This window comes from Rattus rattus, chromosome 4 (assembly GCF_011064425.1).
Source record: "Rattus rattus isolate New Zealand chromosome 4, Rrattus_CSIRO_v1, whole genome shotgun sequence".
Taxonomy (NCBI): Eukaryota; Metazoa; Chordata; class Mammalia; order Rodentia; family Muridae; genus Rattus; species Rattus rattus.
In genome coordinates, this window is record NC_046157.1 from 175,769,841 (window position 1) to 175,797,472 (window position 27,632).

The 27,632-nt window shown below is 46.1% G+C and overlaps 1 protein-coding gene across 1 annotated transcript in view; it reads left to right on the plus strand.

Moving 5' to 3' along the window:
- The first annotated feature begins 5,092 nt into the window (after nt 1–5,092).
- Nucleotides 5,093–27,632, plus strand: part of Ppp4r1 (protein phosphatase 4 regulatory subunit 1) — a 57,015-nt gene continuing 34,475 nt past the window's right edge. Inside the window, 4 exon segments of the mRNA XM_032901721.1 lie at nt 5,093–5,196; nt 5,369–5,413; nt 24,898–25,033; nt 25,592–25,698. Of these exon segments, the coding sequence (XP_032757612.1) occupies nt 5,190–5,196; nt 5,369–5,413; nt 24,898–25,033; nt 25,592–25,698 (295 nt within the window). The 5' untranslated portion in view covers nt 5,093–5,189.

Consider the following 27,632-nt stretch of genomic DNA (forward strand, 5'->3'; position numbering starts at 1 on the left):
GATGTTTGTGAGCCACTGTGTGGTTGCTGGGAATTGAACTCAGGACCTCTGGAAGAGCAGTCAGTGCTCTTAACCACTGAGCCATCTCTCCAGCCCCAGGGGCTGCTTTTCACTCGGGACCTTCATCCACTTTATTATGATGTTCAAACAGCACTGGGGGCCCAGAGCTCTGGATGGTTTAGGCATCATATCGTATGGTCTCAGAATCTCAAGTTGGTTGTATGACAGGGTGACAGGGCTGTTGAGTCTTTTTTTTTTTTTTTTTTTTTTTTTTCCGGAGCTGGGGACCAACCAGGGCTTTGCGCTTGCTAGGCAAGCGCTCTACCACTGAGCTAAATCCCCAACCCCGCTGTTGAGTCTTCTAAGCCATGGAAGAGATTTCGTCTGAGAAGATTCTGTATGGGAATGTGTTTCAACGGGAAAGAGTAACTGAACAGGTCTTTACTGCTGAAGGGAGAAGTTTCTTTTCATTCTTTCACAGTCACTGAGAGGCAGCAACACTCATAATGCTGATCCTTTTTTTTTTTTTTTTTTAAATCAAAAAATTCCCGTTCAGACCGTAACAGACAGGAGTGAGCAAGTAAAGCCTGTTCACTGGGACTGTCGAGGTGGCAAAGCAGGTGATGGCACTTGCTGCCAGGTGGATAACCTGAATTCAATTCCTGGAACTCACACGGTGGAAGGAAAGAAATGATTCCTGCAAGTTGTCCTCTGACTTCTATATGTATACCACAGTGTGTGTGCGTGTGTGCGTGCGTGTGTGTGTGCGTGTGTGTGTGTGTATGCCGGTGTGTGTGCCTGTGCACGATCGCGCACACACACACACACACAGGCACGCACACACACTGGCACGCACACATACACATACACACCACACAGGCACACACACACACACAGAGGCATGCACACACACACACACACACACACACTAAATGTAAAAATACTATATATAGCTCATCCGTTTGTGCATAAATACATGCACATAAAAATAAAATACGTGGTGAGGCTGTGGCAGTGGCTCTGGCTCACATGTGGGCGTGCCCGGAAGCGGAGAAAAGAGGGAACTGCCAGTGCTTAGCTCTGGTCGGAGGAATGGCGCTGCCCACATTTAGGGCATCCTGCTCCTGTAATAGAAAGAATATCCTGAAAGTTAGCAGGGCCAATCCTGGGCAGAACTTGGTTCTCCGGCTTTTGTCTTCTCTGTCTCTTATCCATTTGGGAACACTCTAGAGCTTTCTCTCTTGTGAGCTATTTTTACGTTTTCCACAAGTGAGCATGGGCAAAGAGGTTCCAGTGAAGAATTCTGCGGTTACTCCCATTGTGCTGTGGTGTCTCACACGTCTGTTGTGAACATTTAACTCCACCAGAGAGCACTGCTGTCATGTAGCGTTCACCTGTGCCCCTTGCCAAACATCCTCCGAGCTGGGCTTGCTGTTTACCCTCTCTCATTACGGAGGGTGTATTCAACTGGCCTTAAGTGTACAGGTCTGAGGAAGGAACTAGAAGCTTTAGACTAGGGAAGCCTACGGGCAGGAGGGACCGTCTATGCACCATTGGGGAAGCTCTCATCCCTGTAGGTAAAGGCCTTCAGGGAGGAGCACCTACTAAGAAACCCCTCACTTTTGCTCTATAAGGGAGCCAGGTAAACTCATTGATTCCTCACTGTGACCTTTGGCTGCCTCCATTTGACCTTTGACCTGGAGAGAGAGGGCAGACATTGCTTAAGCCTCTCCCTGGAAAGGACTTTTAGCAATATTCCCCATCTTCTTGGTGTGAGAAAACATACCTTCAGTTGAGGTAAATAGAGATTGTGAGGCTGGAGAGATGGCTCAGTGGTTAGGAGCACTGACTGTTCTTCCAGAGGTCCTGAGTTCAATTCACAGCAACCATATGGTGGCTCACAACCATCTGTAATGGGATCTGATGCCCTCTTCTGGTGTCTGAAGACAGCGACAGTGTACTCATACATAAAATAAATTAATGTTAAAAAAAAAGAGATCGTGTTTCTTTGGAAAACAAAACTAAGCTATGAAAACCCAAGAAAGGGCTAAGATTTCCAGTTGGGGAATGCCCCACTGACTGGGAGATGAGAATAGCTTCATGCATTTGCCTTCCACACGTAAAAACACGTAGAGGATGCCGTGAGTAAGGAATGGCAACTCATTACTTGGGAGTGACTTTGACAGTAGACAGTCTGGCAGCCTGGTTCCAAACACAGAAGTGAACAGAAAGAAATTCTAAGAGATTGTTTTAAAAACCATTTTAATCATGTCCTTCTCACTTTCTGATTTAAAAAATAAGTTAACAAGTAGACATGAGCGAAGTGTATAATACACATTTTTGAAAACATCGTACCATTTGTTCAATGAATATTCGCTAGTATAACTAGGGTGGGGCATGGTGGTGTACTTCTTTAATCCCAAGTACTTTGAGACAGATGAAGACCAACTCTGAGTTCTAGGCCAGCCAGAGCAATGTATTGAGTCCCTGTCTCAAAAGACCCCAGGGAAAAAAATCAAGGTCTGAGGAGACAGCCCATTGGTGATGTTTGCCTTGCCTTATAAGGTCATAAATTTTAAACCATTTTTTTAAATTTATTTATTCTTTTATGAACACACTATTGCTGTCTTCAGACACACCAGAAGAGGGCGCCAGATTCCATTACAGATGGTTGTGAGCCACCATTGGTTGCTGGGATTTGAATTCAAGACCTCTGGAAGAGCAGTCAATGCTTTGAACCACTGAGCCATTTCTCCATCCCCATGAGATCATAAATTTAATCCCCCAAACTAGTTTGCAATCCCAGTGCTGGAGAAGCAAATCCCTGGGGCTTTCTGTTTGGTTGTTTTTGATTGTTTGTTTGTTTGTTTTTGTTTTTCAAGACAGATTTTCTTGGTGTAGCCTTGGCTGTCCTAGAATTCGCTCTGCAGACCATGCTGGCCTCGAACTCAGGGAGACCCACCTGCCTGTCTCTGCATTGAGCACTGGGATTAAAGATGTGCACAACCACCACGCGGCTTCTGGGGCTTTCTAGCAAGCTGGATGTAGTGTCTTTCAGACCAGCAAGAGGCCCTGCCTTAAAAAAATTTTTTTTTTTTGAGTAAAGAAATGCATGTGGAAGTTTTGTTTTTGTTTTTTCTTTTTTTTAGGAGCTGGGGACCAAACCCAGGGCCTTGGGCTTGCTAGGCAAGCCCTTTACCGCTGAGCTAAATTCCCAACCCCTTTGTTTTTAATTATTCTGTATTTGAGAAATTAGGTTTTGGAGCTACAGGATATATTTGATTTTTTTTTAATCTCTTAGAATTTCAGTTCATATTATACAATCTGTGTTTTATCTGTTAAGTGATATCCGTCAGGGAGAGATGTTGTAACTGTGCATAACTCATTTCCCTAAACATACATATGCATTCCGCAGGATCTGCTTACTTAGTGTGGTGAGAATTTGGTTTCTTCGGATTTTTTCTTTTTTTTTTTTTTTTTTTTTTTTCCGGAGCTGGGAACCGAACCCAGGGCCTTGCGCTTCCTAGGCAAGCGCTCTACCACTGAGCTAAATCCCCAACCCCGGATTTTTTCTTAAATTGGGAATGTTTTTGTTTTAATCTCAGGTGTAGGATATGGGGCTGCTTCAGATTGATCGCGGAAGCTGACTGTGGTTTGCCTTGTGCTCTAGCAAGGGCGTGATTTTTGCCAGCTGCAGATAGTTTCTGCCATTTGGAATTCTGGAGACTTTCCAGAGGGTATATAAATACTAGGGAAGGAGAGGCGGGGTTGTTGGTTAGTTGTGAGCAAAGAAACAGGAAGAAATGAGATATACCTGACAACAGAACTTGCTCCAAGAAGCTCAACGCCCCTAATCAGCAGGAAGTAGTCCAACATATCAATGGCCCCTTCCACCCCTATGCCTGCCTTTTCTCTATTTAGTATTAGGGAGGTGACAGGGTGAAAGAAGAGAGGTGGAGAGGGTGGAAGAAAGAACACACAAAGTAGCCAAAGACCACCTACAACTTGGTCTGATCCCCCCATGTTTTAAAATGCCAAAATCCTGTCCTGAGTTGGGACTATAATGCAGAAAGGAACAAGCTGAACCTTTATAATTCTCCTTTTTTCGTATCAAATTCGAAAACTGGCATCATGTACGAGACTCGCTTTAGGGGACAGCCAGCCATTCTGGAGACCTAGCTGGTGTAGGATATAGACTTGAGGCTCGTAGAAATGGGACAATGACCTGGAGTCAGAAAATCTGGACTTCTGCCCTACTTTGACTTGGGAACCCACGAGAACTACTTAGCTCTCTTCAAACAAAGGGAACAGTAAGATGTGTGGCATAGTTCACTTGAGAAAAGCGCAGCCGATTCTAGGCGCCCCGCAACCGGGCCCCGAGGTAGCAAGCACGGTGCTGGATTCCTGACAGTCTGCCATTCCCCCGAGAGGCGGAGGGGGCAGGTATCCTCGGCGATCCTCCCTGCGGTCACAAGGCTAAGAACCGCCGAGTGACTGGACTCGGCCCGGCCCGCGCACCCCGGGCCGCTCAGGGTCAGCTCGGGCGGGCGCCGGGGGGCGCGCGGGCTCCGAAGCCCGTGCCGCGGCTTTAACGTGCCGCACGGGAAGGCCGGCCGATCGGGCCGGCGGAACTTTTGTCACTCAACTGTCGTCCGGCCGGGGCCTGGGCTTTGTTCAGTCACTCGCGAGGCCTGGGCGCGCGGGCGGAGGCGGCGCTTCCTCCGCACGGAGGCGGGAGGCTCGGCCGCGGACCGCCGGCGACGCACGAGCAGGTCTGGGAGGGGCGCGGGCGACGAGCGGCGCGCGGCGGAGCGGGCGGCGGCCGGCGGTGGGCGAGGCCGGTGACCCAACAGAGCTGCGGGCCGCGGGGACCCCGCCCGCCGGGCTCGGGCACACGCCGCAGGTCCGGACCGGCAGCTCGCGCCGCGCTCCGCACGCTCTGAGCCAGGGCGCCTCTAGCCGCGGGTGGGAGCGCGCCTCGGGGCCGGGCCGGCCGGGCGCCGGAGGCGGGAGGCGGGCGGCGGGCGGCGGGCGGCGCGCGGGGCGGGCGTACGGGGCCGCCGCCGCAGGCCCGGGCCTCGGCCGCCCGCGCGCGCGCCCCGCCGGCCGCGCGCGCCCACTGGCTCCCGGCTCGCGCGGCTCGCGGAGCGGGATCCCGGGAGACGAGGAGGCGGGGGGGCGAGCACAAGATGGCGGGTACGTGGCCCCAGTTCCCCGGGCGGCGGCGGCGGCGGGCGGCGGCGGCTCCCGCGCTCGGCAGCGCCGGGAGAGGCCGGCGCGGGGAGGCGCCGCCGGGCGGGCGGCGGGCGGCTGGGGCACGGCGCCGGCCCGGGACGCTGACCCGGCCTTTCTTCTCTCCCCGGCGCAGACCTCTCGCTGCTCCAGGAGGACCTGCCGGAGGACGCGGACGGACGTGAGTGGCGGGCGGCCCGGCAGCCCGGAGGGCGGCGGGCGAGCGGGCGGACTCGGGACCCCGCCGCGCAGGGGGCGCCCGCGTGGCCCGACCTCGGCCGCCGCCCGCAGGCTCGGGCCGCGGGGCGGCTGTTGGGGAAGCAGAAGCCCGTGGGGCGGAGGCCGGAGAGGGGACATGGGTGTGTTTTTCCTGAGTGTCTTCCGCACCCTCGCCCGGAGGAAGGAGGCGGCGGGTGCCGGGAGGTGTTTCCGCAACGCTTTGGGGGCTGCGCGGCGGCGGTGCGGTGCTCAGCCCGCCCTCTGGGGTTCCCTCGCCGGAGTGTGTGCGGATTACAGACCCGTGTTTTACTTGAGCTCTGAGCCGTTGTGGGTCCCCACCACTACCACTCACACGTTTGATTTCCGATTTTCGGGGAGGTTAGAAGGTGTGGCCTTGGCAGGATGCAGTGACTAGGTTGAGAGCAGCTTTTTAAAATTGAGAGTGTTCAATGCTTATTCGCGTACTTGAATGCTAAAATTGCAGGTTTCCGTTGATAATAGTGAAGTTTTTAAAGAGTTGATTCTTTTTGTACATAAAAAAAAAAACCTGCTCAACTTGTGGGCGTCGTTTCCATGTGGTGAAGGAAATGAATTATTTAGATATCTTTCATTTTGAGCGCGTTTTGTGTCTTTCTAAGCTTCAGAAAATACGGGTTCGAGACAGGAAAGTCTGTGATGAGTTAGCTAAGTTTATATGGGAAGAAGTAAATTACACTTAAGTAGAAATGATTTCTATTCGTGTTAATGTTTCCAGATACAGTAGATTCTGAAATTCATTTTAGGAATAAAGTGTGCACAGAAAGTATTAAGTGTAGATCATGGGAGACTTAAGGAGACCAGGAAATACGCAGAGTTGAGCTGGTTACCGTAATACCAGAGCTGTCTGGTTAGAGGAGAGCCCGCCCAGACTGGGGAGTGTGTCTTAATACCTGTCCAGGTAATCCAGAGATGCCATCCTTGAAATTGCTCTTCCAAATACTATCCGGATAGTCTGTAGCATGATCTGACATAAGTTTTCTTTACTCCATTTAAAGTCCTGTTCCGAGCAAAGGGAGGTGTTGCCTTGAGAAAGTGTCTTAGTCAGCGCTTCTGTTGGTATGATGAAACAACATGGCCAAGGGCAACTGGAGGAGGAGAGGTTGGTCTCCCCTAGTCTCCCTTACTACATACAGTTCATCACCACCACCATCATCATCAAGGTAGTCTGGGCTCCTACAGGGCAAGAACCTGGAAGCAGGAGCTGATGCAGAGGCCATGGAGGGTGCTGCTTCCTGGTCTGTTCCTCCTGGCCGGCTCAGCCAGCTTTCTTAAAGCACCCAGGATCCAGAGATGGGGCACTACCAACAAGAGCCTGGGCCCTCCCACTTGGGTTCCTAAGAAAATGCCGTCCAGGCTTGCTTAATGGTAGGTAAAGAGGTTTCCACGCTCAGGTGACTGGATATGACAGTTAACCAGCACAGAAGGCGTCTCTAAAGTATTTTTAAAGCAGGTAGTCATATCGGACCTACCTGTTGCTGAATTGTTTGGGGGCACGGGTGCTCTTAAATAGTTGTCTTAAGGGAGCATTGCACACAGTAAAAGGCAGCTTCTGCATTTCTTCTCCCTTTAGGCCACTTAACTGGCTTCATAGTGTGTAATCAAAGCACCCATTGACTTTAGATCTCTCCCCAAGGTTAGGATTGGAGACGGTACCCTGATTGTGATTTTGAGGATGGAGCCTCCTGTTCTTATAAAGTGTCAATCTTTGTGGCTGGCTGAGGTGGACACCTCTGAGTATTTGTCCCTTTGAGTCAGGCAGGGGCTGTGCATCCCGGAAGAAGGGAAGAAGGTGCGGTGCCGTCTCTCTTGGCTGTTGTGGAGCAGTCTGGAAGGAGTGTAAGCTGGGGTAGGCTGGCTCTGAAAGGCTGATGTAGGAACTGCCACAGCTTGCGCCCTCTAGTGGTTAATCAGCAGCTCTTCAGTGCTGGCAGGAAGGTGTCTGGGCCTTTCTTGTTGCAGTCTTGGTAACAGGCAGGCACTTTGGATGGACTAGGTTAGCTCATTTAGTCTGTCAAGCCTCTGTCTTGTCACTGAGGCAGGTTTAAAAAAACACTACTTTATACCTTAACATGAATCGGAATGTGTGACGCTTGGAGCAATACTATTACTGTGAGGCGTGAGCAAAAAGGTGGCTTCAAGAAGCAGAGGTGGATGTAGGAGCGTTAGTTAACATTATGGAGTCTGTACTTAGAAAGGTTGCTGAATGCTTGCAAATTACCATTAAGGTTTAATTCTCCGTTCAGTTTAGGTTAAAACATATTTGAAGGCACAAATAATTTATTAGCTATTTATAATTTGGTTGAAGACATTCTTAGAATAATTGCTGGTTTTTCTCAATTGCTAACGTTTAACAGGTTAATACCTTTACCTGTTCAAAATACAGCGTCTCGTTGACTACTTTGATCTCTCGTGAAAGGAAAAAGACCAAGGAGAGACTGTAGCTAGTGCACACATGGAGAGCACGAGGGTTGGTAAGGAGGTGCAGAGGCTGTCCACATCTGCGGAACTTTGATTGTCACAACCTCCCTAATGTCCCCACCCTTAATATAGTCCCCAGCCACAGCATAATTTCTGTCACTACCTCAGAGCTGCGACTTTGCCACTGTTATGCAATATGTTTGTCTTTGCTTCCTGGTGGTCTTAGGTGACCCTAGGAAGGATCGCTCAGTCCCAAAGGATCGTGACCCACAGCTTAAGAAACGTCCTAGAGATAAGGGGTGGTAGAGGGTCTGGGGACTGGAGCACAGAACTCCGTCTGGCTGCCTGACAAGTGAACTTACCACTTGTGAGGGTGACTCTCTTTTATGGAGGGCAGCCAGAGTTTACCAAGAGCCCTCCCTGCACCCACTGGGTGCCCTCCTGATAGTGAGACAATGATTTTGTGGTCAGGCCCTAGGATCTCGGTTGTCTTTTCTAGATAAATGGCCTAGGCTGTGATGGAAGGTTGGGTAATCCCTCTGCGCCCAGGGAGACAGAGAGGACACAGTGAGAACCAGATCTTGACCAAGGGTATTACACGGTCTTAGAATTGGTTTCAAGTCCCAGTGTCTGTTCAGAATTTATAGAATGGGAGAAAGAACTGACCAAAGATGGATTTGGCTGATGCCATTGGAGAAAAAAAAACTTCTTCATTCATAATAACTGAAAGATATATTACGGTATCATTTATGAGAAGGCCACTAAGGTAAATATAGTTATTATTAAAAAGTATTAAAATTAACTTTAGGAAAGGAATAAAATATTTTATATTTGAAAATTTTCAGTACAGTATATATAAAACATTTTAAATTTCAAAGTGAAGGCAAACAATCGACTCCATTTGAATAGATATCTCAGCAGATTTCAGAGTAAAAACCTTTTTAATTTTGATTATCTTGAGTTAATACAAATTTTTAGAGAAATGCTTTGGCATTGTCAGTTTCGCAAAGCTACAATTGACTCTTGCTAAGTTTCTGGAATGGACGGGCTGGGACATACAGATAGAGTAAAAACCGTTAATTGCGTAGAACTTCTCTGTGGGTGCTTAAGTAAAACTCAATAAAGTAACACGCTGCAGACCTGGTTCCATTCAGTGGTTTTCAGAGACACGTTCTGATGACCCCCTCTAGCCACAGAACTCCCTAAGTGAGATGGACCCTGAAATAGGCCTCTCTCTTTTTTTTTTTTTTTTGGTTCTTTTTTTCGGATAGGCCTCTCTTTTTGAAATATAGTTTTTCAGGCTGGAGAGGTGGCTCAGAAGTTAAGGGCATCCTGTTCTTCCAGAGAACCCAGGTTCAATTCTCAGCACCCACTTGGTAACTCTCGATTGGCTGTAAGTCCAGTTCCAGGGAATCTAAAGCCACCTTCAGACCTTCATGGCCACCTGGCACGATGTGCAAAAACATACATCCAGGCAAAACACCTAGACACAAATGAAACTGTGGTTTAGTTTTTGTCTTTTGAATCGCCCAGTTTACAACATGGCTGTGTAGACAGTTTGCTGGCCATCACGCCTGAACGCTTTGGAAAGTTAATCTAGGTGATGCCTGGGGTCAGTTTGCATGGGCTGCTGCTGAGCTGGGGGTCTGGCGCAGTGTTTGCTCACTCTTGCTCTGACAGTGACAAAGTGTGATGCTGAGCTCTGAAGCTGGGTGACTTTTGGAGGGCTTGGGGGACTGTTAAAGCAGAGGACAGAAAGGAACGCTAGTCTAGAAGGAGCTGAGTGGGACAGCTCCAACTTAATTCCTTTCAGACTCCATTTCCTCTGGCTGGTTTTTTTTTTTTAATATATATTTCTTTTTATTGTTAAGTTTTGTGTGTGTGTGTGTGTGTGTGTGTGTGTGTGTGTGCGCACGCGTGTGAGCGCCTATGCCTATGAGTGCAAGTGCCCACAGAGGCCAGAGGCCTTATCTCCCTGGAGCACCTCTGTTTGCTTTTTAAAACCAACCTTCACAAGGTTTGCCAAAGGGGAGGTGTGGCAAATAGTTAAGACGTGGGCTCCATGTAGAAGCTTTCAGGGAGTGTGAGAAGACCTCGAAAGGTGTACTTGTATGAGCTGGACTTGAAGGAACGCTTTGGCTCACTTTAGTAGGAGCTGGAGAGGTGGTCGAGAGTCAGGAGTGCTTACTGCTATTGCAGAGGCCTGGGTTCTGTTTTTAGCACCTACGTTGTGTCTCCCAGCCACTTGTAGGCAATTCCAGTTCCAGGGAATCCAGCATCAGGACTCCAAGAGCTCTGTACTACACCTGTGGTGCACATAAATCCACACAGGCTCACTTTGTCTTTTCAAAACAAAGAATTTATATTTGTTTATTGAGCTGTTGTATCTTAATATTCTCTCACATTTTGAAGTAAAATTATTTTTCTCCTTAGGAAGCCTTTTTTTTTTTTTGCCAAAAGCTACCTGATAGAGTTAGAAGTCCCTAAAATTGAGTTAGGGTTTGTTTTGCTTTTACCTTGTGTCTGAGAATAAATCTATTTTAACATCTGAGGTACAAGAGTAGGTGATCCTCCTTTGGGAGTTTGGCCTTGGGGATGTAAAGATTGGAGGAGTTTGGGGTTGGGGATTTAGCTCAGTGGTTGAGCGCTTGCCTAGCAAGCGCAAGGCCCTGGGTTCGGTCCCCAGCTCCGAAAAAAAAGAAAAGGAAAAAAAAAAAAAAAGATTGGAGGAGTTTGAGACTAAGGGTGGACAGGCTGTGAGTGGGTCCTCCAAACGCATCAAGTCCATCTTGGCTCTTAGTGCCTTAGGTCCTTCCGTCCCTGGAGCCTCTGGGCACTCAGCTTTTACCATACAGGCTCTTTAAGTGTCCTTGTGTAGGAAGAGGAAGGAGGCTTCGTAAGCTGTTAGGCTCCACCTCTCACTCTTGACAGTCTCCGGCTGGTTCTTAACAGTTTGTAAGCTGGCTTGGCCCACCTTTTTGCTGCCTTTTCTTGTTGAGCTCTGAGGACTCCTTCATTATATGTTGTAGATGTGTAATGTATAGAAATAGGTGGATGTATAGCGTGTGGAGATAGGTGGATGTATAGCGAGGAGATAGGTGGATGTATAGCGAGGAGATAGGTGGATGTATAGTGGAGATAGGTGGATGTATAGTGAGGAGATAGGTGGATGTATAGTGTGGAGTAGGTGGATGTATAGTGAGGAGATAGGTGGATGTATAGTGAGGAGATAGGTGGATGTATAGTGAGATAGGTGGATGTATAGTGAGGAGATAGGTGGATGTATAGTGAGGAGATAGGTGGATGTATAGTGAGGAGATAGGTGGATGTATAGTGAGATAGGTGGATGTATAGTGTGGAGTAGGTGGATGTATAGTGAGGAGTAGGTGGATGTATAGTGAGGAGATAGGTGGGTGTATAGCGTGGAGATAGGTGGATGTATAGCGAGGAGATAGGTGGATGTATAGCGAGGAGATAGGTGGATGTATAGCGAGGAGATAGGTGGATGTATAGTGAGGAGATAGGTGGATGTATAGCGAGGAGATAGGTGGATGTATAGCGAGGAGATAGGTGGATGTATAGCGTGGAGATAGGTGGATGTATAGTGAGGAGATAGGTGGATGTATAGTGAGGAGATAGGTTTTTTTAGCCGTGGGTTGCAGCTGTGTCCCAGCATCTGGTCTGATGTCTTGTCATTGTCCTCACAGCATATTGAAGAGGAATCATTTTGAATTTTTGTGTTTATCATTCTCTCTCCCCGATGCCCTATATCAGATGAAAGTTTCTGAAGTGTGTTAGACTTTTTGAAAACTAGAGATAACTGTTAGTTTTTTTGTCACATAAGATTTTCACTATTTGTTGATTTTTTTTTTAAACCCACCATTTTTTTTTTTTTTTTTTGGTTCTTTTTTTTTGGAGCTGGGGACCGAACCCAGGGCCTTGCGCTTCCTAGGCAAGCGCTCTACCACTGAGCTAAATCCCCAACCCCTAAACCCACCATTTTAGGGTGAAAATGTAAACTTACACAAAAGCAGATGAACTCTTAATCTTTTTGCCCAGCTGTAAATCTCACTCACGCTCTACTGTGTGCTCTTCTGAGGGGGGGGAGAGGAGGCAGGCAGTACCTGTGTTAGTCACTACCAGTGTTAGTGCTGGGCTCTTCCTTCATAACCAGAGCCAGACTTCAATGTCGACCACTTTTACATTCAAATAGGTCAAGTCCAGACGGTAGAAATAACTCATTTAACACATGACTTTCTGGGAATTGATGGTAATTTGGACCTGGGTTTGTTCACATTTTTATTTAAACTACCCATGGAAAAGTGATTAGTAACCAAAGTAATTAGGTTACTGAGACTGTGGGGGAGGGTGTCTTCTCAGTGGGAGAAAGCAGTGGTCCCCATTCCCTGTGAGGCCCATTTGGTAGCTCTGCATCTCTCTGTCAGGCTGCAGTTAGAAAGTGTGTTCTTGGTGACTCACTGTTCAGTTACAGCACCAGTGTCCCTAGGGAATTGGTTCCAAATACTGCTTGCTTGGCATGTGAGGGAGTCCCTTTACCAGATGGCACCTTTGCTTATAACTTACTGAATGATCTCTGTTTCTTACATTATCTATACAGACAGTAGTTATGTTAGTTAGGGAATAATTACCAAAGCGTGTTTGTGTGTGTCTAGAGAAGCAAGCTCCTCTCCACATGAGTCATAGTCAAGATGCCAGGTCTGTGGACACGGACGGTCTACTGTACCACAGACTAGGGCTAGAAGACAGTGAGTCTGAGGACACTCCAGGGTACACAACAGCACATGCTAGACACAGGCTTTGTCTCAAAAGCCAAAAATGTGGTCTGAGGAGATGCATCAGTGGTAAAGGCCACTAAGCCTGCGGACGACCTGAGTTTGCCTCCAGGACCCACTTGGAGCTGGAGAGTCAAACAAGTTACCCCAACCACCAGACTCCCGTGTGCATAAACATACAAAATGAATGAATAAATTAGAAAAAGCTTTAAAAAACCCAGACTTACAGAAGTCTTGCCTCAGCTCACCTGTGAGCTGTGCTACAGGACATTGCATCAATTATAAAGCCGTTCTGCCGGACAGCGTGTCAGTTACAAAGTCATTCTCTAGGGCAGTGTGTCAGTTACTCGAGCACTTCAGTGACTCGTGTGTTCTAGTAGCGCCTTGCACGCTGTTTCAGAGCACACATCCAAGTTGACTGTGTTGGTTGCTGAGGGTGTGTCAGGGTCCATCATGTGCTTCTCAGATCTGCCTTCTGCAGTACGGGGCTGGGCAGTGGTAGGACACTTGCCTACTAGCATTTCCAAGTGTTCTGGTCCCATCCCCAACGCACGCACACATGTATGTATATACACACGTGCACCCCCCCCCACACATGCACACACACATGAATGTACTCCAGGCATGATGGTGCACACACAGGCCACTGGATCTCTCCTGAGTTTGAGGCCAGCCTGGTCTACATAGTGAGTTCTTCAACAGCCAGAGTATATCAAATACAGATAAATACAGATAAATATACATAAAATTCGTGTTCTCCCGCCGAGAAGTGACTTAATAATGATTTGCTACCTTACTGGTCATTAGAAGTCTCCATAGTGGATCAGATGCTAGAAGCATAAGTTCATTAGCCTGTGGCTGCTTTTGTTCCTACCCAGATCGGCCATGAAATAGTAAATATGTATTAACATATGTTTTCCAATAACATTTTGTTCTTACCCAGATCGGCCATGAAATAGTAAATATGTATTAACATATGTTTTCCAATAACATTTTGTTCGTAAAAGTTGAAGGTAGAACTGTTTGGCTTGCTGGCTTAAAAATCCAAGGTCTGCCACATTTTTATTTTTATTTATTTATTTATTTATTTATTTATTTATTTATTTATTTATTTATTTTGGAGCTGGGGACAGAACCCAGAGCCTTGCGCTTGGTAGGCAAGCGCTCTACCACTGAGCTAAATCCCCAACCCCCACATTTTTATTTTTAATAAAATAAAATATTTTTAATGTATGAGTTCCCAGCACACAGTAGGCCTTTGACTCCTTTGGTAAATCTACCCAGATGGACCTTTACTCTTCTGAGCAGCTAAATCAGGTCAAAACCCTAATGTGTTTCCTATGACTTAGTTTAAAGTTAAACTTACTAAGTCTTCACTCTCACACAAAAGTAGCAGAAATGTAGTGATGCTCTGAACTGAAACTCCATTGTTAACATCTTCTAGTTGGCTCTGCCATCTACATAATTATGCAGATATAGACAAAATACAGTGTACATTTTAATCTTTTTTTTTTAAGATTTATTTATTTTATTTATACAAGTACACTGTAGCTGTCTTCATGCACACAAGAAGAGGGCATTGGATCCCATTTACAGATGGTTGTGAGCCACCATGTGGTTGCTGGGAATTGAACTCAGGACCTCTGGAAGAGCAGTTAATGCTCTTAACCACTGAGCCATCTCTCCAGCCCTACATTTTAATCTTAATATCTACAGTGAGCCTTTTGAGGATAAATTGTTAGCCCTTGTGTCCTGAGAGCAAAGGCATTCTTTACTAGACATAGTCACTTCACTCTGAAAAATTTAGCATCAGGGGAGTTTTGTTGTACATGTGTAGTGCGTATTGAAATGGCTTCAGGTGTCCAGGACTAGCCGTCCTCATGGGACTGCCCTTGCTGATTGGAATTCCACATTGCACTTGCCCTGTCTCTGTTCTCTCGGCATTGACCTTCTGTAGCGCTACATATGCTTACTCCTCAGGGTAGTTTGCCGGGCTTACTTTAGACAGAGATTCCTAGATAGTGTAGGCTGGCCAGAGCCTCAGTAGCCCAGGTCGACCCCCAGCTTGCAGTCTTCCAGCCTCTGGCTCTAGAGAACCCGAGTACAGGCATGCAGTCGCTGTGCCCAGAGACACCGGCCTGTGAAAGGGAACGCTGGTTGTTTACTTTTTGCTTTTTGGCAAATCAGTGATGTGGTAATCTTGTGTCTCAGCTCTGTGACCCTAAAGGCAGCGTCTCTGTTTCTTCTGGTGGTAACATAATGCCTGCCAGAATTTACACTGTAAAGATGCAGGTTTGCTCTTGTAGTGAGAGTAGGGGTGATGGCTGCTGTGTCACTCTCCTGTCCCAGGGCTGACTTTACCTTGGCAGTATAGAGTAGACTGTCCTGAGTCCACTCAGGTGTCTTAGTCATGGTAACTGTCTGGCCGAGCTTGGCCCCTGTTCCACTTATGGTGTGTTAAAATGTGTTAAAGCCCCATTTATTTTTATAATTTCATACGTCTTAGAGTTCTCTAGAAGAATAGAACAGAGAGAGAGAGAGAGAGAGAGATTGATTTATTGGAGTGACTTTTACAGGATGTGATCTAGCTGGTCCAACAATGGCTGTCTACCAATTTAAAAGTTGTTCACTCCGTGAGACTGGATGCCTCAGCTGGTCTTCAGTATATCCACGGAAATTCCAAAAAATAGGTTCCAATGCCAATAAAGGATTGGACTTGCCAGCCAGAGTGAGAGCAAGCTTCCTTCTTCCTCATTTTTTTATCTAGGCTGCCAGTAGAGGATGCGGCCCAGATTACAGGTGGATTGTTCCACCTCAGAAAATGTGGAATAAAAGTGGGTCTTCCCACTCACAATGATTTAATTAAGAAAAGTCCTTCACATGTGCATGCCCAGCTGGATGGAGTTTAGTTAGTTCCAGATGCAGTCAAGTTGACTACCAAGCCAAGCCAGCATGCACGTGGATGATGTATTTTGATGATGTTAGTTCCCTGTCCTCCCTCTCCCAATCACCTTTCTCTTTGTAACCAGTCCTCTCCTACTTTTGTGTGCCTTTTGGGGGCAATAACACATTGACTGCAGAGTCGCTTATGTGAGCAAGGGTAAGGGGTTATTTACAGGACTCTGGAGCTCTTACAGTTCTATCAAAGAAGCCTGCTCCTCCCCCATGCATCCCATCCCCAGTGACCATTACTGCCAGTAGTTTCTCAGGTGGGCTGAGGCTCTCTTGAGATAGACTTTCACCCACTAGCAGCTGTTAACTACCTCTAAAATCCTTATGGAAGGGCATGGCCTTGTAAGCTCCTTCCCTCCATAACAGAATGCCGACGGGCCCACTGTCTTGGTATGGTAACGGCTCTGAGTTTCGGTGAAATGACTGTGCCATGTCTGGAGGACAACATTCCACAACCCTCCTTCATCTAGACCAGAGAAGGCATCCTGTCCTGTGGCGGCTATTCCTGGTTGTCAGCTTGACTACAGAATGAGCTACACTCCAGAAATGGAGGGCACTTGATCTTGAGGCGTTAGTGGCCATGAAAAGCTTAGTTCCAGGCAAGGTAGTACACGCCTTAAATCCCTGGAGACTGGCCAGCAGATCTCTGAGTTCAAGGCCAGCCTGAGACAGAGCAAATTCCAAGTAAAGATAAGCAAAGGTCAGGTGGAGGCGTGGTGGACCACACCTTCTGCTGGAGGCCCACTGAGGACCATGGGAAAGGGAAGAGTTCGTTCTTCCCCTGCTTGCTCTTCCTCGCCGGCACGTCTGTTGGCACCGACTTCTCCAGAAGACCACTGAAACCCGCCTCTCGGGACTGAGCAACTGCTAGATTTTTGCTTCCCATTCTCAGCTGACCACTGCAGACTGTAAGTCATTCTAATAATTTCCCTTGCTATGTAGAGACATCCTATAAGTTCTGTTGTAAGTTCTGTGACTACAGACCCCTGAGTAACACTACATCTCCTGACTGTAGTTAAAGATGGCTGTCCCTCACTTGATGCTGGTGCTGGGGAACTGAGTTTGGGTCTCTAGAAGAGAAAGCATGTTCCTCACTGCTTACCCGTTTCTCCAGCTCAGGTTCTGTATTCTTAATACTGCTGTTTTGGTCTTTAATCGTAAACAACGACTCATAAAGTGTTCCACACCGAATCAACCTCAGCCCTGTCAGGGAAACTGCCTTTTCGCTTAGTGTTCCCTCTTCTCAGTCACTCTAGATTGTGTTGACAAAAACTGTTGCTTTTAATGTTGTTTGTTTTTTAAAGATTTATTTATTTCATGTATCTGAGTACACTGTAGCTGTCTTCAGACACACCAGAAGAGGGCATCAGATCCCATTACACATGGTTGTGAGCCACCATGTGGTTGCTGGGAATTGAACTCAGGACCTCTGGAAGAGCAGTCAATGCTTTGAACCACTGAGCCATCTCTCCAGCCCCTTGTTTTTTTGTTTTTTGTTTTTTTGTTGTTGTTTTTTTTTTGTTTGTTTGTTTGTTTTTAGATTTCCATTGGGCTGGAGAGATGACTCAGTAGTTAAGAGCACTGACTGTTCTTCCACAGTTCCTGAGTTCCCAGCAACCACATGGTGGCTCACAACCATCTGTAATGGGATCTGAGATCTGATGCCCTCTTTTGGTGTGTCTGAAGACAGCTACAGTGTAGTTATATATAATAAATAAACTTTAAAAAAAGATTTCTGTTGCCTTCTCAATAAAATATTTACTGTTTGTAATGGTTAACATTATTAAGAGCAACATTGAAAACTAAAACATTTTAAGTTGTATGATTAAAGAAAATACAAATTGTGTGTGTCTTGTGTGTGTTGGTATTTTATGCATGTTTATGCATGGTTGCCTGTGTGTGGCGATCTTCTGAGGTGGGATTTCCTGCTGAACCTGGGTCTCACTGTTGACTGACTGGCTGAGCCTCCCTAGCAGCTGCCTCCCGCAGTACCCTGGTGACAAGTGACAGTGCCTGCCCTGGCTTTCATGTGCATGCTAGGGGATCTCAGCTTGAGATCCACTCTGAGTCTTCTCCCTGGCCTGGAACGTCACATAAAGGCTTCTCTTTGTTACCAAGAAACAAAATCTCAAGCATAAAAGCATATTGGGACAAAATTCTGTAATAAAAATGGAAAGTGATTAGGAAGTAAAAAGAAACTCTGTAAAATTGCCATGAGTGGATTTCTGAGGTAGTTTCTTTATGCAACTCTCACTTCTGTACCAACAGTGCTTGCAGGTCTGACAGCTCAGGCTTTGTACTGAAATAGAGTTTTGGACTCGCTTGGTGTTGATGGTCTGGGTCTCTACATAGCATGCTGGAACTCACTAGACCAGGCTGGCCTCCAACTCAGAGATCCACCTGCTTCTGCCCCACAAGGTCTGGGTTTAAGAGTGAGCACCAGCTTTTGGACTTTTTACTTAGAAGGGCTTCTCCTGTTACTCAGGCTCCAAGAAAGGGCTTCACTTCCTTACCAGGCCATCTAAAAGAATGTGTGAGTACCCATGTGCACACATTCATTCTTAGTGTGTACCTCCTAGGTATACCTTTTTGCCTGGGTTTTAAAATCATTTGGTCCCTACATGCCACTGTATAGTGTAGGTGCTGCTCTATTTGCTAGTTTCATAGGATCAATGAAAACTTAAAACACAGAAGGAACATTGAAATTTAAAGCTCTGGAGACAGTTCCAGATGCAGAGTTGTGGAGTGGGAAGGTGTGTTTATGGGTTCCATCAGGTCCTCTGTAGACAGCATCGTGGTTGGTGTCTGAAAGTCTCGATGGCAGCTCAGTGTGGTGGTGCACACCTGTATTGCTAGCATCAGGGAGGCAGAAGCAGAGGGTCATTGTAAGTTGGGCCACTTTGTCAATGGTAAAGTCTGCTCTAATTAAACCATTGCTCTCGTTGGGCAGGATAGCTTATAAGCAGCCGAGCCTGAGAGCTGGACCCAGACCTGGAGTAGATTCCATGCCTTCCTAGTTTTTACACTTTTTTTTTTTAAAGATTTATTCATTTATTATATATAAGTACACTGTAGCTGTCTTCAGACACCAGAAGAGGACATCAGATCTCATTACAGATGGTTGAGAGCCACCATGTGGTTGCTGGGAATTGAACTCAGGACCTCTGGAAGAGCAGTCAGTGCTCCTAACCGCTGAGCCATCTCTCCAGTCCTAGTTTTTACACTTTTATATTTTAGATAATACTATCTCTTAGAAAGCTGAAGATTAAGATGATTTCAACTACTTTGTATTTCTTTTGTGTGCAGAGGGGTGGGATTTAGCAGATGGTGCTGTTTGTACTGTCTCCTGGGGTGGTTTTTGTAACTTTGTGTTTTTATACAGAGAAGTGCTCCATTGTTAACAGAAATATTCTTACTGTTATTGCTTTGCCATCTTTCATGAGGTTTAAGAATAAAACAATGTCTTTTGTGATCCAGAATTAGAAAGATGCATGTGCTTAGTTTAACTTACAGAGAGCAGCAGTTTTCCTATCTCAGGCTTTGAGATAGGAATGGCTAGGTTCCTATAAGGATTCCTTCTATATGATTAGAACACTTGTAGCCCAGATTGGCCTCAAACTTGAAACTCTTCTGCCTTAGCCTCCCAAGTGCTGGGATCACCAGGGCTATGCATAGTAAGTTTGAGGCCAGCCTGGCTTACACAGTGAGATGCTCTCAAGCAAAAGGGAAGAAAGAGGCTCTGGCTAATAGACAGTACTCAGTGCTGTCCTTGCCTGGTAATCTATTCTTTTAACTGAAATAGTCCATTTCTAGGTGGGATAATTGTTTGGTTGTACTTAGGGCTGGTATTTTTCTGTTAGTTTCATTACTTTTTGCTTATTCCTTTCATAGGTTCCTTTCAGATTAAGTATTTTTTTTTATATACTATAATCAGATAATGGGCTGGGCATGATAGCCCACACTTTTTTTTTTTTTTAAGATTTATTTAAAAAAATATAAATACACTGTAGCTGTCTTCAGACACCAGAAGAGGGCATCAGATCTCATCACAGATGGTTGTGAGCCACCATGTGGTTGCTGGGAATTGAACTCAGGACCTCTGGAAGAGCAGTCAGTGCTCTTAACCACTGAGTCATCTCTCCAGTCCAATTAAGTATTTTCTTATAATTCCATTTTTATTCCTATGTTTTTGTCTGGTTATACCTTTTTGCATGTTGTATTGTAATTTTCATCTTTAATTTGTATTACCATCAATTGAGAGGTGAGGTACTAGGCTGGGTATAACTTAGTGCTTGCTTCCTGTGATCGAGACTTGGACCTCCGTCCAGCACTGCAAAGAAAACATCAGAGAGAGCTTCTTTGTAACGGTGCTTCCTGACACTCACGTCCATAATAGGTGTTGTGGAAGGAGAGAACTGCCTGCCTGTATTACACATGCCATAGCACCTGCAGATCTACCCACAGGCCCTGCAGATCTACCACAGGCCCTGCAGATCTACCCACGGACACTGCAGATCTACCCACGGTCCCTGCAGATCTACCCACGGACACTGCAGATCTACCCACAGGCCCTGCAGATCTACCCACGGGCCCTGCAGATCTACCCACGGGCCCTGCAGATCTACCCACGGGCCCTGCAGATCTACCCACAGGCCCTGCAGATCTACCACAGGCCCTGCAGATCTACCCACGGACACTGCAGATCTACCCACGGGCCCTGCAGATCTACCCACGGGCCCTGCAGATCTACCCACGGGCCCTGCAGATCTACCCACGGGCCCTGCAGATCTACCCACGGGCCCTGCAGATCTACCCACGGGCCCTGCAGATCTACCCACGGACACTGCAGATCTACCCACGGGCCCTGCAGATCTACCACGGGCCCTGCAGATCTACCCACGGGCCCTGCAGATCTACCCACGGGCCCTGCAGATCTACCCTACCCACGGACACTGCAGATCTACCCACAGGCCCTGCAGATCTACCCATGGACACTGCAGATCTACCCATGGACACTGCAGATCTACCCACAGGCCCTGCAGATCTACCCACGGACACTGCAGATCTACCACAGGCCCTGCAGATCTACCACGGGCACACGCCCTCCTCACATAATAGTAAATAAACCTTGACATTTAGTGTGCTGCTTTAATGAGCTGTAGAAACCTTGTAGCAAACGTAACCTTTGCATTTATGTAACACCTTGATGCTGTTTTATTTAAAGAAACCACTAGCTGTGTATATATGGTGTGTGTACACAAATATACAGGGATTTTTTTCCAGCAGCAGTGAGAGGTTTTAAACAATTTTAGTGACGTTTTCATGTGTGTATTACATATGATATATGTGTATTTTATATATATATATATATCAATGTATCACACACACATATCATTGTTCTCTACTTGTTTTTTGAATTCGTTTTTGATTTTGAGACAAGGTTTCTCTGTATAGCTCTGCTGTGTGGTAACGCAGGCTAGCCTGGACTAAGTTTCTCATTAGAAGCTGTGGCAGGCATTTGCAGTTTGGGCGGAGTGAGATTTGAGCTGATTTAGTCATCTGTAGATGTAGCCATCTTTAGATGGCTTCTGTTAGGATGAGACCCATAGTCAAGGGATGACAAAGCCGCTGTGGTAACATGCTTGGAATTCCAGTGCTTATGGTGCTGAGGCAGGAGGACTGGGTTTAGGCCAGCTGGGGCACACAGGAAGATCCTTTTTGAAAAGTGGAGTGTGGGGTGGGGTCGGCATCTTTAAATAGACTAGGGCAGATAACTCGAGCCCGAGTGACCTCCCGGGCTGGCCACAGTACCAGAAGTAGAGAGCCTGCGTCAGAGTCTGCCAAAGGGGAGCATCCTTCTTACGTACTAGTGCTGGCGTCCGTGACTGAGAGAGATACAGGAGATAGGAACAGATATGGTTGTTTAATGTATGTCTGCATTTAAATTAACGAGGATATTTATCAAAACAGATGTCATAGGCCTCGTTCTAGCCTTGCATAGTCAGTATCTGAGTATGTGATCCAGGAGTGTGCCTTTCAGATGGCTCTCCATGCTGGTCTTCAGCACAATGATACTTAACAGTAGCCACTACCAGGCGCTTCCCTGCTCTGCCCACCTTTTATGAACCAGAATCATGTTTATCTGTGAACCCATGTGAGACTCTGATGAAACAGTTTGGTCATAGTCATAGAATTCTAGAGCCTGCATAAAGGTGCCTGACAAGCTCAGCTGCAGCCTGACATCATGAAGGGGAGAACTGAGGGCAAATGAGTGTCCAGTGGCTCTCACAGTTCTCTAGTTCACAATGAGAAAGGTACCTTAGGAGTTAGAGGAGAAGTCATGTGGACACTTTCTGCACTAAGTAATTATTTCTATATGGTTTAGTGTTGGCTCTTAAACTCCGCCTGAAGTCTGGCTTTACTAGACACATTTAGGCCAGTCACAGTTAGTGCCTGGTTAGAGGGTAGTTGGGTCTCATTCCTCTGGCTCCCCTGCCGCGGGCTCTGTCTCTGCTCCTTTTACTGTTTCCGTCTTTCATTTGGGTTATTTACGGCCTTTAGTATTTATTCATCTTGGACTTTAAAAAACAATGGTTGTTTTCAGTTTATAATTTGGTGTTTAATTCCAGCTGTGGCTTTGACCTCACTTAGTATGTCTTCAGGCAGCCGTGTACTTGATGCCGTGATGTCTTGAGTGTCAGATGTGCATGCGTGTGTGTGCGTGTGTATGTGTGTGTGTGTGTGTATACTACACACTACTTGTTTTACCTCACATAGTTTTACTTTACATTCCAGACCTAGTACCGTTGTTTACTGTTTCTGATAGCCTTTGTTCCTCCGTGTAGCTGTAGATCTCATCCTTTTATAGTGTTTCTACTTCTGAGTGCATGGCCAGGTCAGCATTTGCATGTTTGAAAAAGCCGTACTTGAAAGGTTTCTGGCTGTTGAGTATAGAGCGGAAGGCCGATCTTGTTTTTTTTTTTTAATTTTTTTTTTTAATTTTTTTTTTTTTCGGAGCTGAGGACCAAACCCAGGGTCTTGAGCTTGCTAGGCAAGTGCTCTACCACTGAGCTAAATCCTCAACCCTCCTTTCTTTTAAAAAATAGTTATGTATGAGTTATTCTGCATGCGCGCGCGCGCGCGCGTGCGTGTGTGTGTGTGTGTGTGTGTGTGTGTGTGTGTGCGTGCGCACCACGTGTGTGCAGTGTTGGCAGAGTCCAGAGGAGGGCATCGGATTCTCTGTAACTGCAGGTAGAGCTGACTGAGTGCCCTGTGAGAGCAGCAGGCGTTCTGAAATAACATGAGTCGTTTCTCTCAGCCGTCCAGCCCCATCTTTGTCAGGACTTTAAGGTTGCTGCTTTACTGTCTTCTAGACTATTGTCCTCCTCTGTCTTGTGTAAAGTGAGTCGTCTCTAGTTTAAAGACTTTTTGACCAGTGTTAAGCAGTTTTGTTATATGGTAGATAAGTGTATTTCTCTCTACGGTTTTTACTACTGGGATTCATTGAGCCTATGGATTAATAGTTTTCATTAAATTTGGGTTTTTCTAGGGTTTATTATTTCTTCAAATATTCTTATATTCCCCTTTGCTTTGGAGACATCACACATGTGCACACATGTGCACACATGTGCCTGGCGTTTCCTGTGGTGGAATGGTACTCTAGTTGGCTATGTTTATTTTCTGTCCCTTTTTTTAATGCTATTTTTTTGAAGCCATTCATTTCTTTTGTCTTACCTGTTGATCTGACCTAATGGGGTTTTCTTATTATTTCTTCCCTTCACTAGAAAGTCAGGGACTTTTTGAATATTTGTATTCCTTTCCTACCTGTGACCTTCCCAAGTGTTGTGCTTGGAGGTGTGTTCATATATGTTTAGGTGTGCTTGGAGGTGTGTTTTAGTGTGCTGAGGCGTGCACTGCACGTCCAGCCCATGCTGCTCTTCACACATGGGGTGCAGTTGGATGTTTTTGTGTCCACGGCTCCTGATTCTTTGTTGCGTCTGTTGAGTGTTTCCATTTGCCATTTGCTTTTTTGTTTGTTTTTTAAGCTGGCTTTTCCATGTGTGGTTGTTGTTTTGTTGTAGACACTGGTGATTTGATGACTGCTGAGTGTCAGACGTCTGCAATCACTTAGTGCTCTGGGAATCTTGCTTTAGAGCCTAAGTTAGTTACCTGCATGGTCTGATCCTTGTGTGCTTGCCTGTGACGCCCTGGAGAATTGTCTTGTTAGGTGGCCTAAGCAGTACCCAGTGGGACAGAGACTTAGTGAACACAGTGGGAGTCCTGGATTCCTTCTCTTCCTCTCTTGATCGCACAGTTTAGCCCCGCCTCCACCCCTCTGCTCCACCACCGTTTAGTGGCCCCTCCCACAGCTGCCGCAGATCTGCAGCCCGTGCGGCAGCTGTAGTGATTGTTTTAACAGACTTTTCTCAGCAGAATATTAACGCTTAACATAAGTATTTTCATGATTTGTTTTCCTAACATAAGCCTAGTGATTGATACAGGAGCATTTAATATTTGTTTTTAGTTCTTTTCTAGTAAATAAAGCCAATCACTTTTCAGTTTTTAGTGTCTTTATTATAGGATTGACTAAGTCAGCGTTTGCCTTTCTGTGTATTTTTTCACAACCTATCAGTGTTCTCCGTGAGCATGAAATTTTAGGGGTTTTGTTGTTTTGTTTTGTTTTGTTTTGTTTTTGAGACAGGGTCTCGCCGTGTAAGCCCTGTCTGATCTAGAAGTCATTATGCAGATCAGGCTAGCCTCAAGCTCAGGGCTCTGCCTCTGCCTCCCCAGTGCTGGGAGCCATTAATGAGCTAAAGATGTAAAAAAAAAATATTATTTTTGTTATGTTTTCATTTGTTTTTGGGATAGCAGGGTTTTTTCCATGTAGCCCTGGCTGTCCCATACTTACTCTGTAGACCAGACTGGCTTCACATTCATAGATCCAAGATCTGCCTGTCTGATGTCCTAGTGCTGGGCTTTGAGCTCTATGCTACCGCTGCCCTGCTGAAGACTAGGCACTGTGCGTTCTTCCGCCCGCCCATGTGCTCACTGAGTCTCTGTAGCACCGACTGTGCTGCTAGACACCAGTAAGCCTGTGGGTGGAGAAAGGAGGCCTCTCCTTGGGGTAGCCCTGGGTGGTTTTAAGGTATTTCTTTGTCCTGCTCCAGAAGCATGCACTGCGTCAGCAGGCGAGGGGCACCTGGAGTCTGAGAGTTCTAAGGAGTATTTCTGATGTCTCTGCTAGTTGGTGTGGATGACTACAGCTCAGAGTCTGATGTGATTATTATACCTTCAGCCCTGGACTTCGTCTCACAAGATGAAATGTTGACACCCTTGGGGAGGCTGGACAAGTATGCTGCAAGTGAGAACGTCTTTAACAGGTATGTGCTGTCCTCATTGCCGCGACAGGAATCTCAGCAGGGACACAGAATGGTCCCCCCCAAGAGGAGGTGTCGGGTGTAGTCAGGTCCCGGGCTGATAAGCTGGTCTGTGCTGTGCTGGTCCTCCGTGATCCTAGTTGGGGTCGTTGGTGATCACTTAATCATTTATTGGGGAGTGTATTATTCTGCTTCCCGTCATTCCTTCTGCAATCTCAAGTCTATTGAATTGTTTGCCTGTAGATGATAAAGCTCATGTTAGCAGTTGTGACATAGAACGTAAGGAAGAGGGAATCTATTTTACCATTATTGTGATTGAGGATAATTGAAGTGAAAATTGACTGACTAGAAATTTCCCTAATTGTTTGGATAAAGATAATAAAATTGGTAATAATCTTATCAGTAAAATCATTACCAACTTTTGCTTCTTAGAAATTACAAGTTTAGTATGTGACTCACAATAAGGAAAATCGTCCTGTTGAAGCATCAGGAGTCTGTATTTTGAAGTCGTAAATAACAAGCACTGGCGGACTGAGCACCGTCTCTGGCTTTCTCCTGTAGACAAATGGTGGCCCGGAGTTTGCTGGATACTCTGAGGGAAGTCTGTGGTGAGGAGAGAGACTGCATTGCTGTCTTGGAAAGGATCAGCCGATTGGCTGATGACTCAGGTATGTTTACAGAGAAATAAGTACCTTGTTTCTAGAAAGGCTTCTTCACTAGATCTGTATTTCTAAACCTTCGGTAGAGATGGGATTTAAGATTTCTCACAAGCTTGGCAAATGACCCTACCTCTAATCCCAGCGCTCGGAAGAGCTTATGTTCAAAGCTATTCCGTGTTACACAGAGACCCCCCCGCCCAAAATATTTTTTAATGGAAATTATTAACCTACAAGTCATAAGTGGAAGAAACCCCAGTTTACATATGTCCATTTACTTAATTTTGGAAATTTCTCATGAATATAAACCGAAGAAATTAGGTTATTTCTGTGATTTATGTTAACATTTTTAAGTTACTTAGAATCAGTTGGAAGAGGTGGAAAGGGCTTTAAATGTTTGTGGGAAAATAAAGCTTCCAGTCTGATTGACGTGAACAGCATGAGTGCTGTGTGTGTTTTTGCTCTGGAGACAAGGTCTCTGTGTAGCCCTAGCTGTTCTGGTTCTTTCTGTATAGACGAAGCTGGCCTTGAACTCAGATCCTCCTGCCTCTACCTCCTGAGTAGTGGGATTAAAATGGCAATGCCTGTAAAATGAAAATTAGCTTAGTGTTAAAACAGACAGGTGAGTTTTCTTAAGAAAGAGGTAAATTTAAGCCTGGTGTGGTGGTTCCTGTTGGTAATCTTAACTCTTAGAAGATCAAAGTGGGAGGATCACTTCGGTTTGAAACCAGCCTGGCAGCACAGTAAATTCCAGCTAAGTCTGGGTAATAGAATGAGGCCCTATCAAGAGAAGCAGGGAGTGAACATGATTTGAAAATTAGATAATATCAATGTGATAATTTTTTAAAGATGTGTTTTTTATTGTGATAGAATAAACATGGTATAGAAGATGACATTATGGCAAGGTGTGTATGTGGTGTGTATGTGCATGCATGCTGAGATCAGAGGAGGGTATGGGGTCCCCCTGTGTGTGTATGTGGTGTGTATGTGCATGCATGCTGAGATCAGAGGAGGGTATGGGGTCCCCCTGTGTGTGTATGTGGTGTGTATGTGCATGCATGCTGAGATCAGAGGAGGGTATGGGTCCCCCAGTGTGACTGCCTTGTTCCCTTGGGACACAACTTCCTACTGGACCCCCAACCAGTCCCCAGGATTTGCCTGTCACCTCTGCCTCTCAGTGCTGGACCACAGGGTCACTCCCCATCCTTCCCCTTGAGTGCTGAGGGTCAGAGCTGGGTTCCTGCTTACACAGCAGGCACTTAACCCTTTGAGCCTGCTCCCCAGTCATTTACAGTATGTGAACACACTGTCGCTGTGTGCAGACACACCAGAAGAGGGCGCCAGACCCCATTAACGATGGTTGTGAGCCACCATGTGGTGGCTGGGAATTGAACTCAGGACCTCTGGAAGAGCAGTCAGTGCTCTTAACTACAGAGCCAACTCTCCAGCCCCCCAATAGCAGGTTTTAAGCACATGTATATACTTGAATTTACAAACAATCCAAAAATGAAGGTTGAAATCTTTTTCCTTAAATGTATTTATTAAAGTTGTTTTTAATTTCTCACAAGCTCCTTGGCTTCTCAACAGGCACATTTAAATGTGAGGTGAACTAGTCTTTTAATTGCAGTTGATGCTTTAAGCCTTAAAAATTAAGGTTCAAATTTAAAGTTTTTTTTAAGAGTGAAAAGAACATTTATAAGTATTAATTTATCTTTGTCACATAATCGTTTTTGTTACTCCACAGTGCTAGGAGGTCTAGTAAACTGTAATGTTGTAGTTTTGTTTGTGTTAGTCATACAAGAGATTGTTTTGGATCTGTTAGGTTAACAACGTGCAGAGGGAAGGGCACACTTGTGAGGAACATGACAGGTTAGAACCCAGAGAGCTGCAGAGGAGAGCTGTGGTCACAGGCGTGTGGGTGTGGTGTCATCTAGATAGAAAAAAGG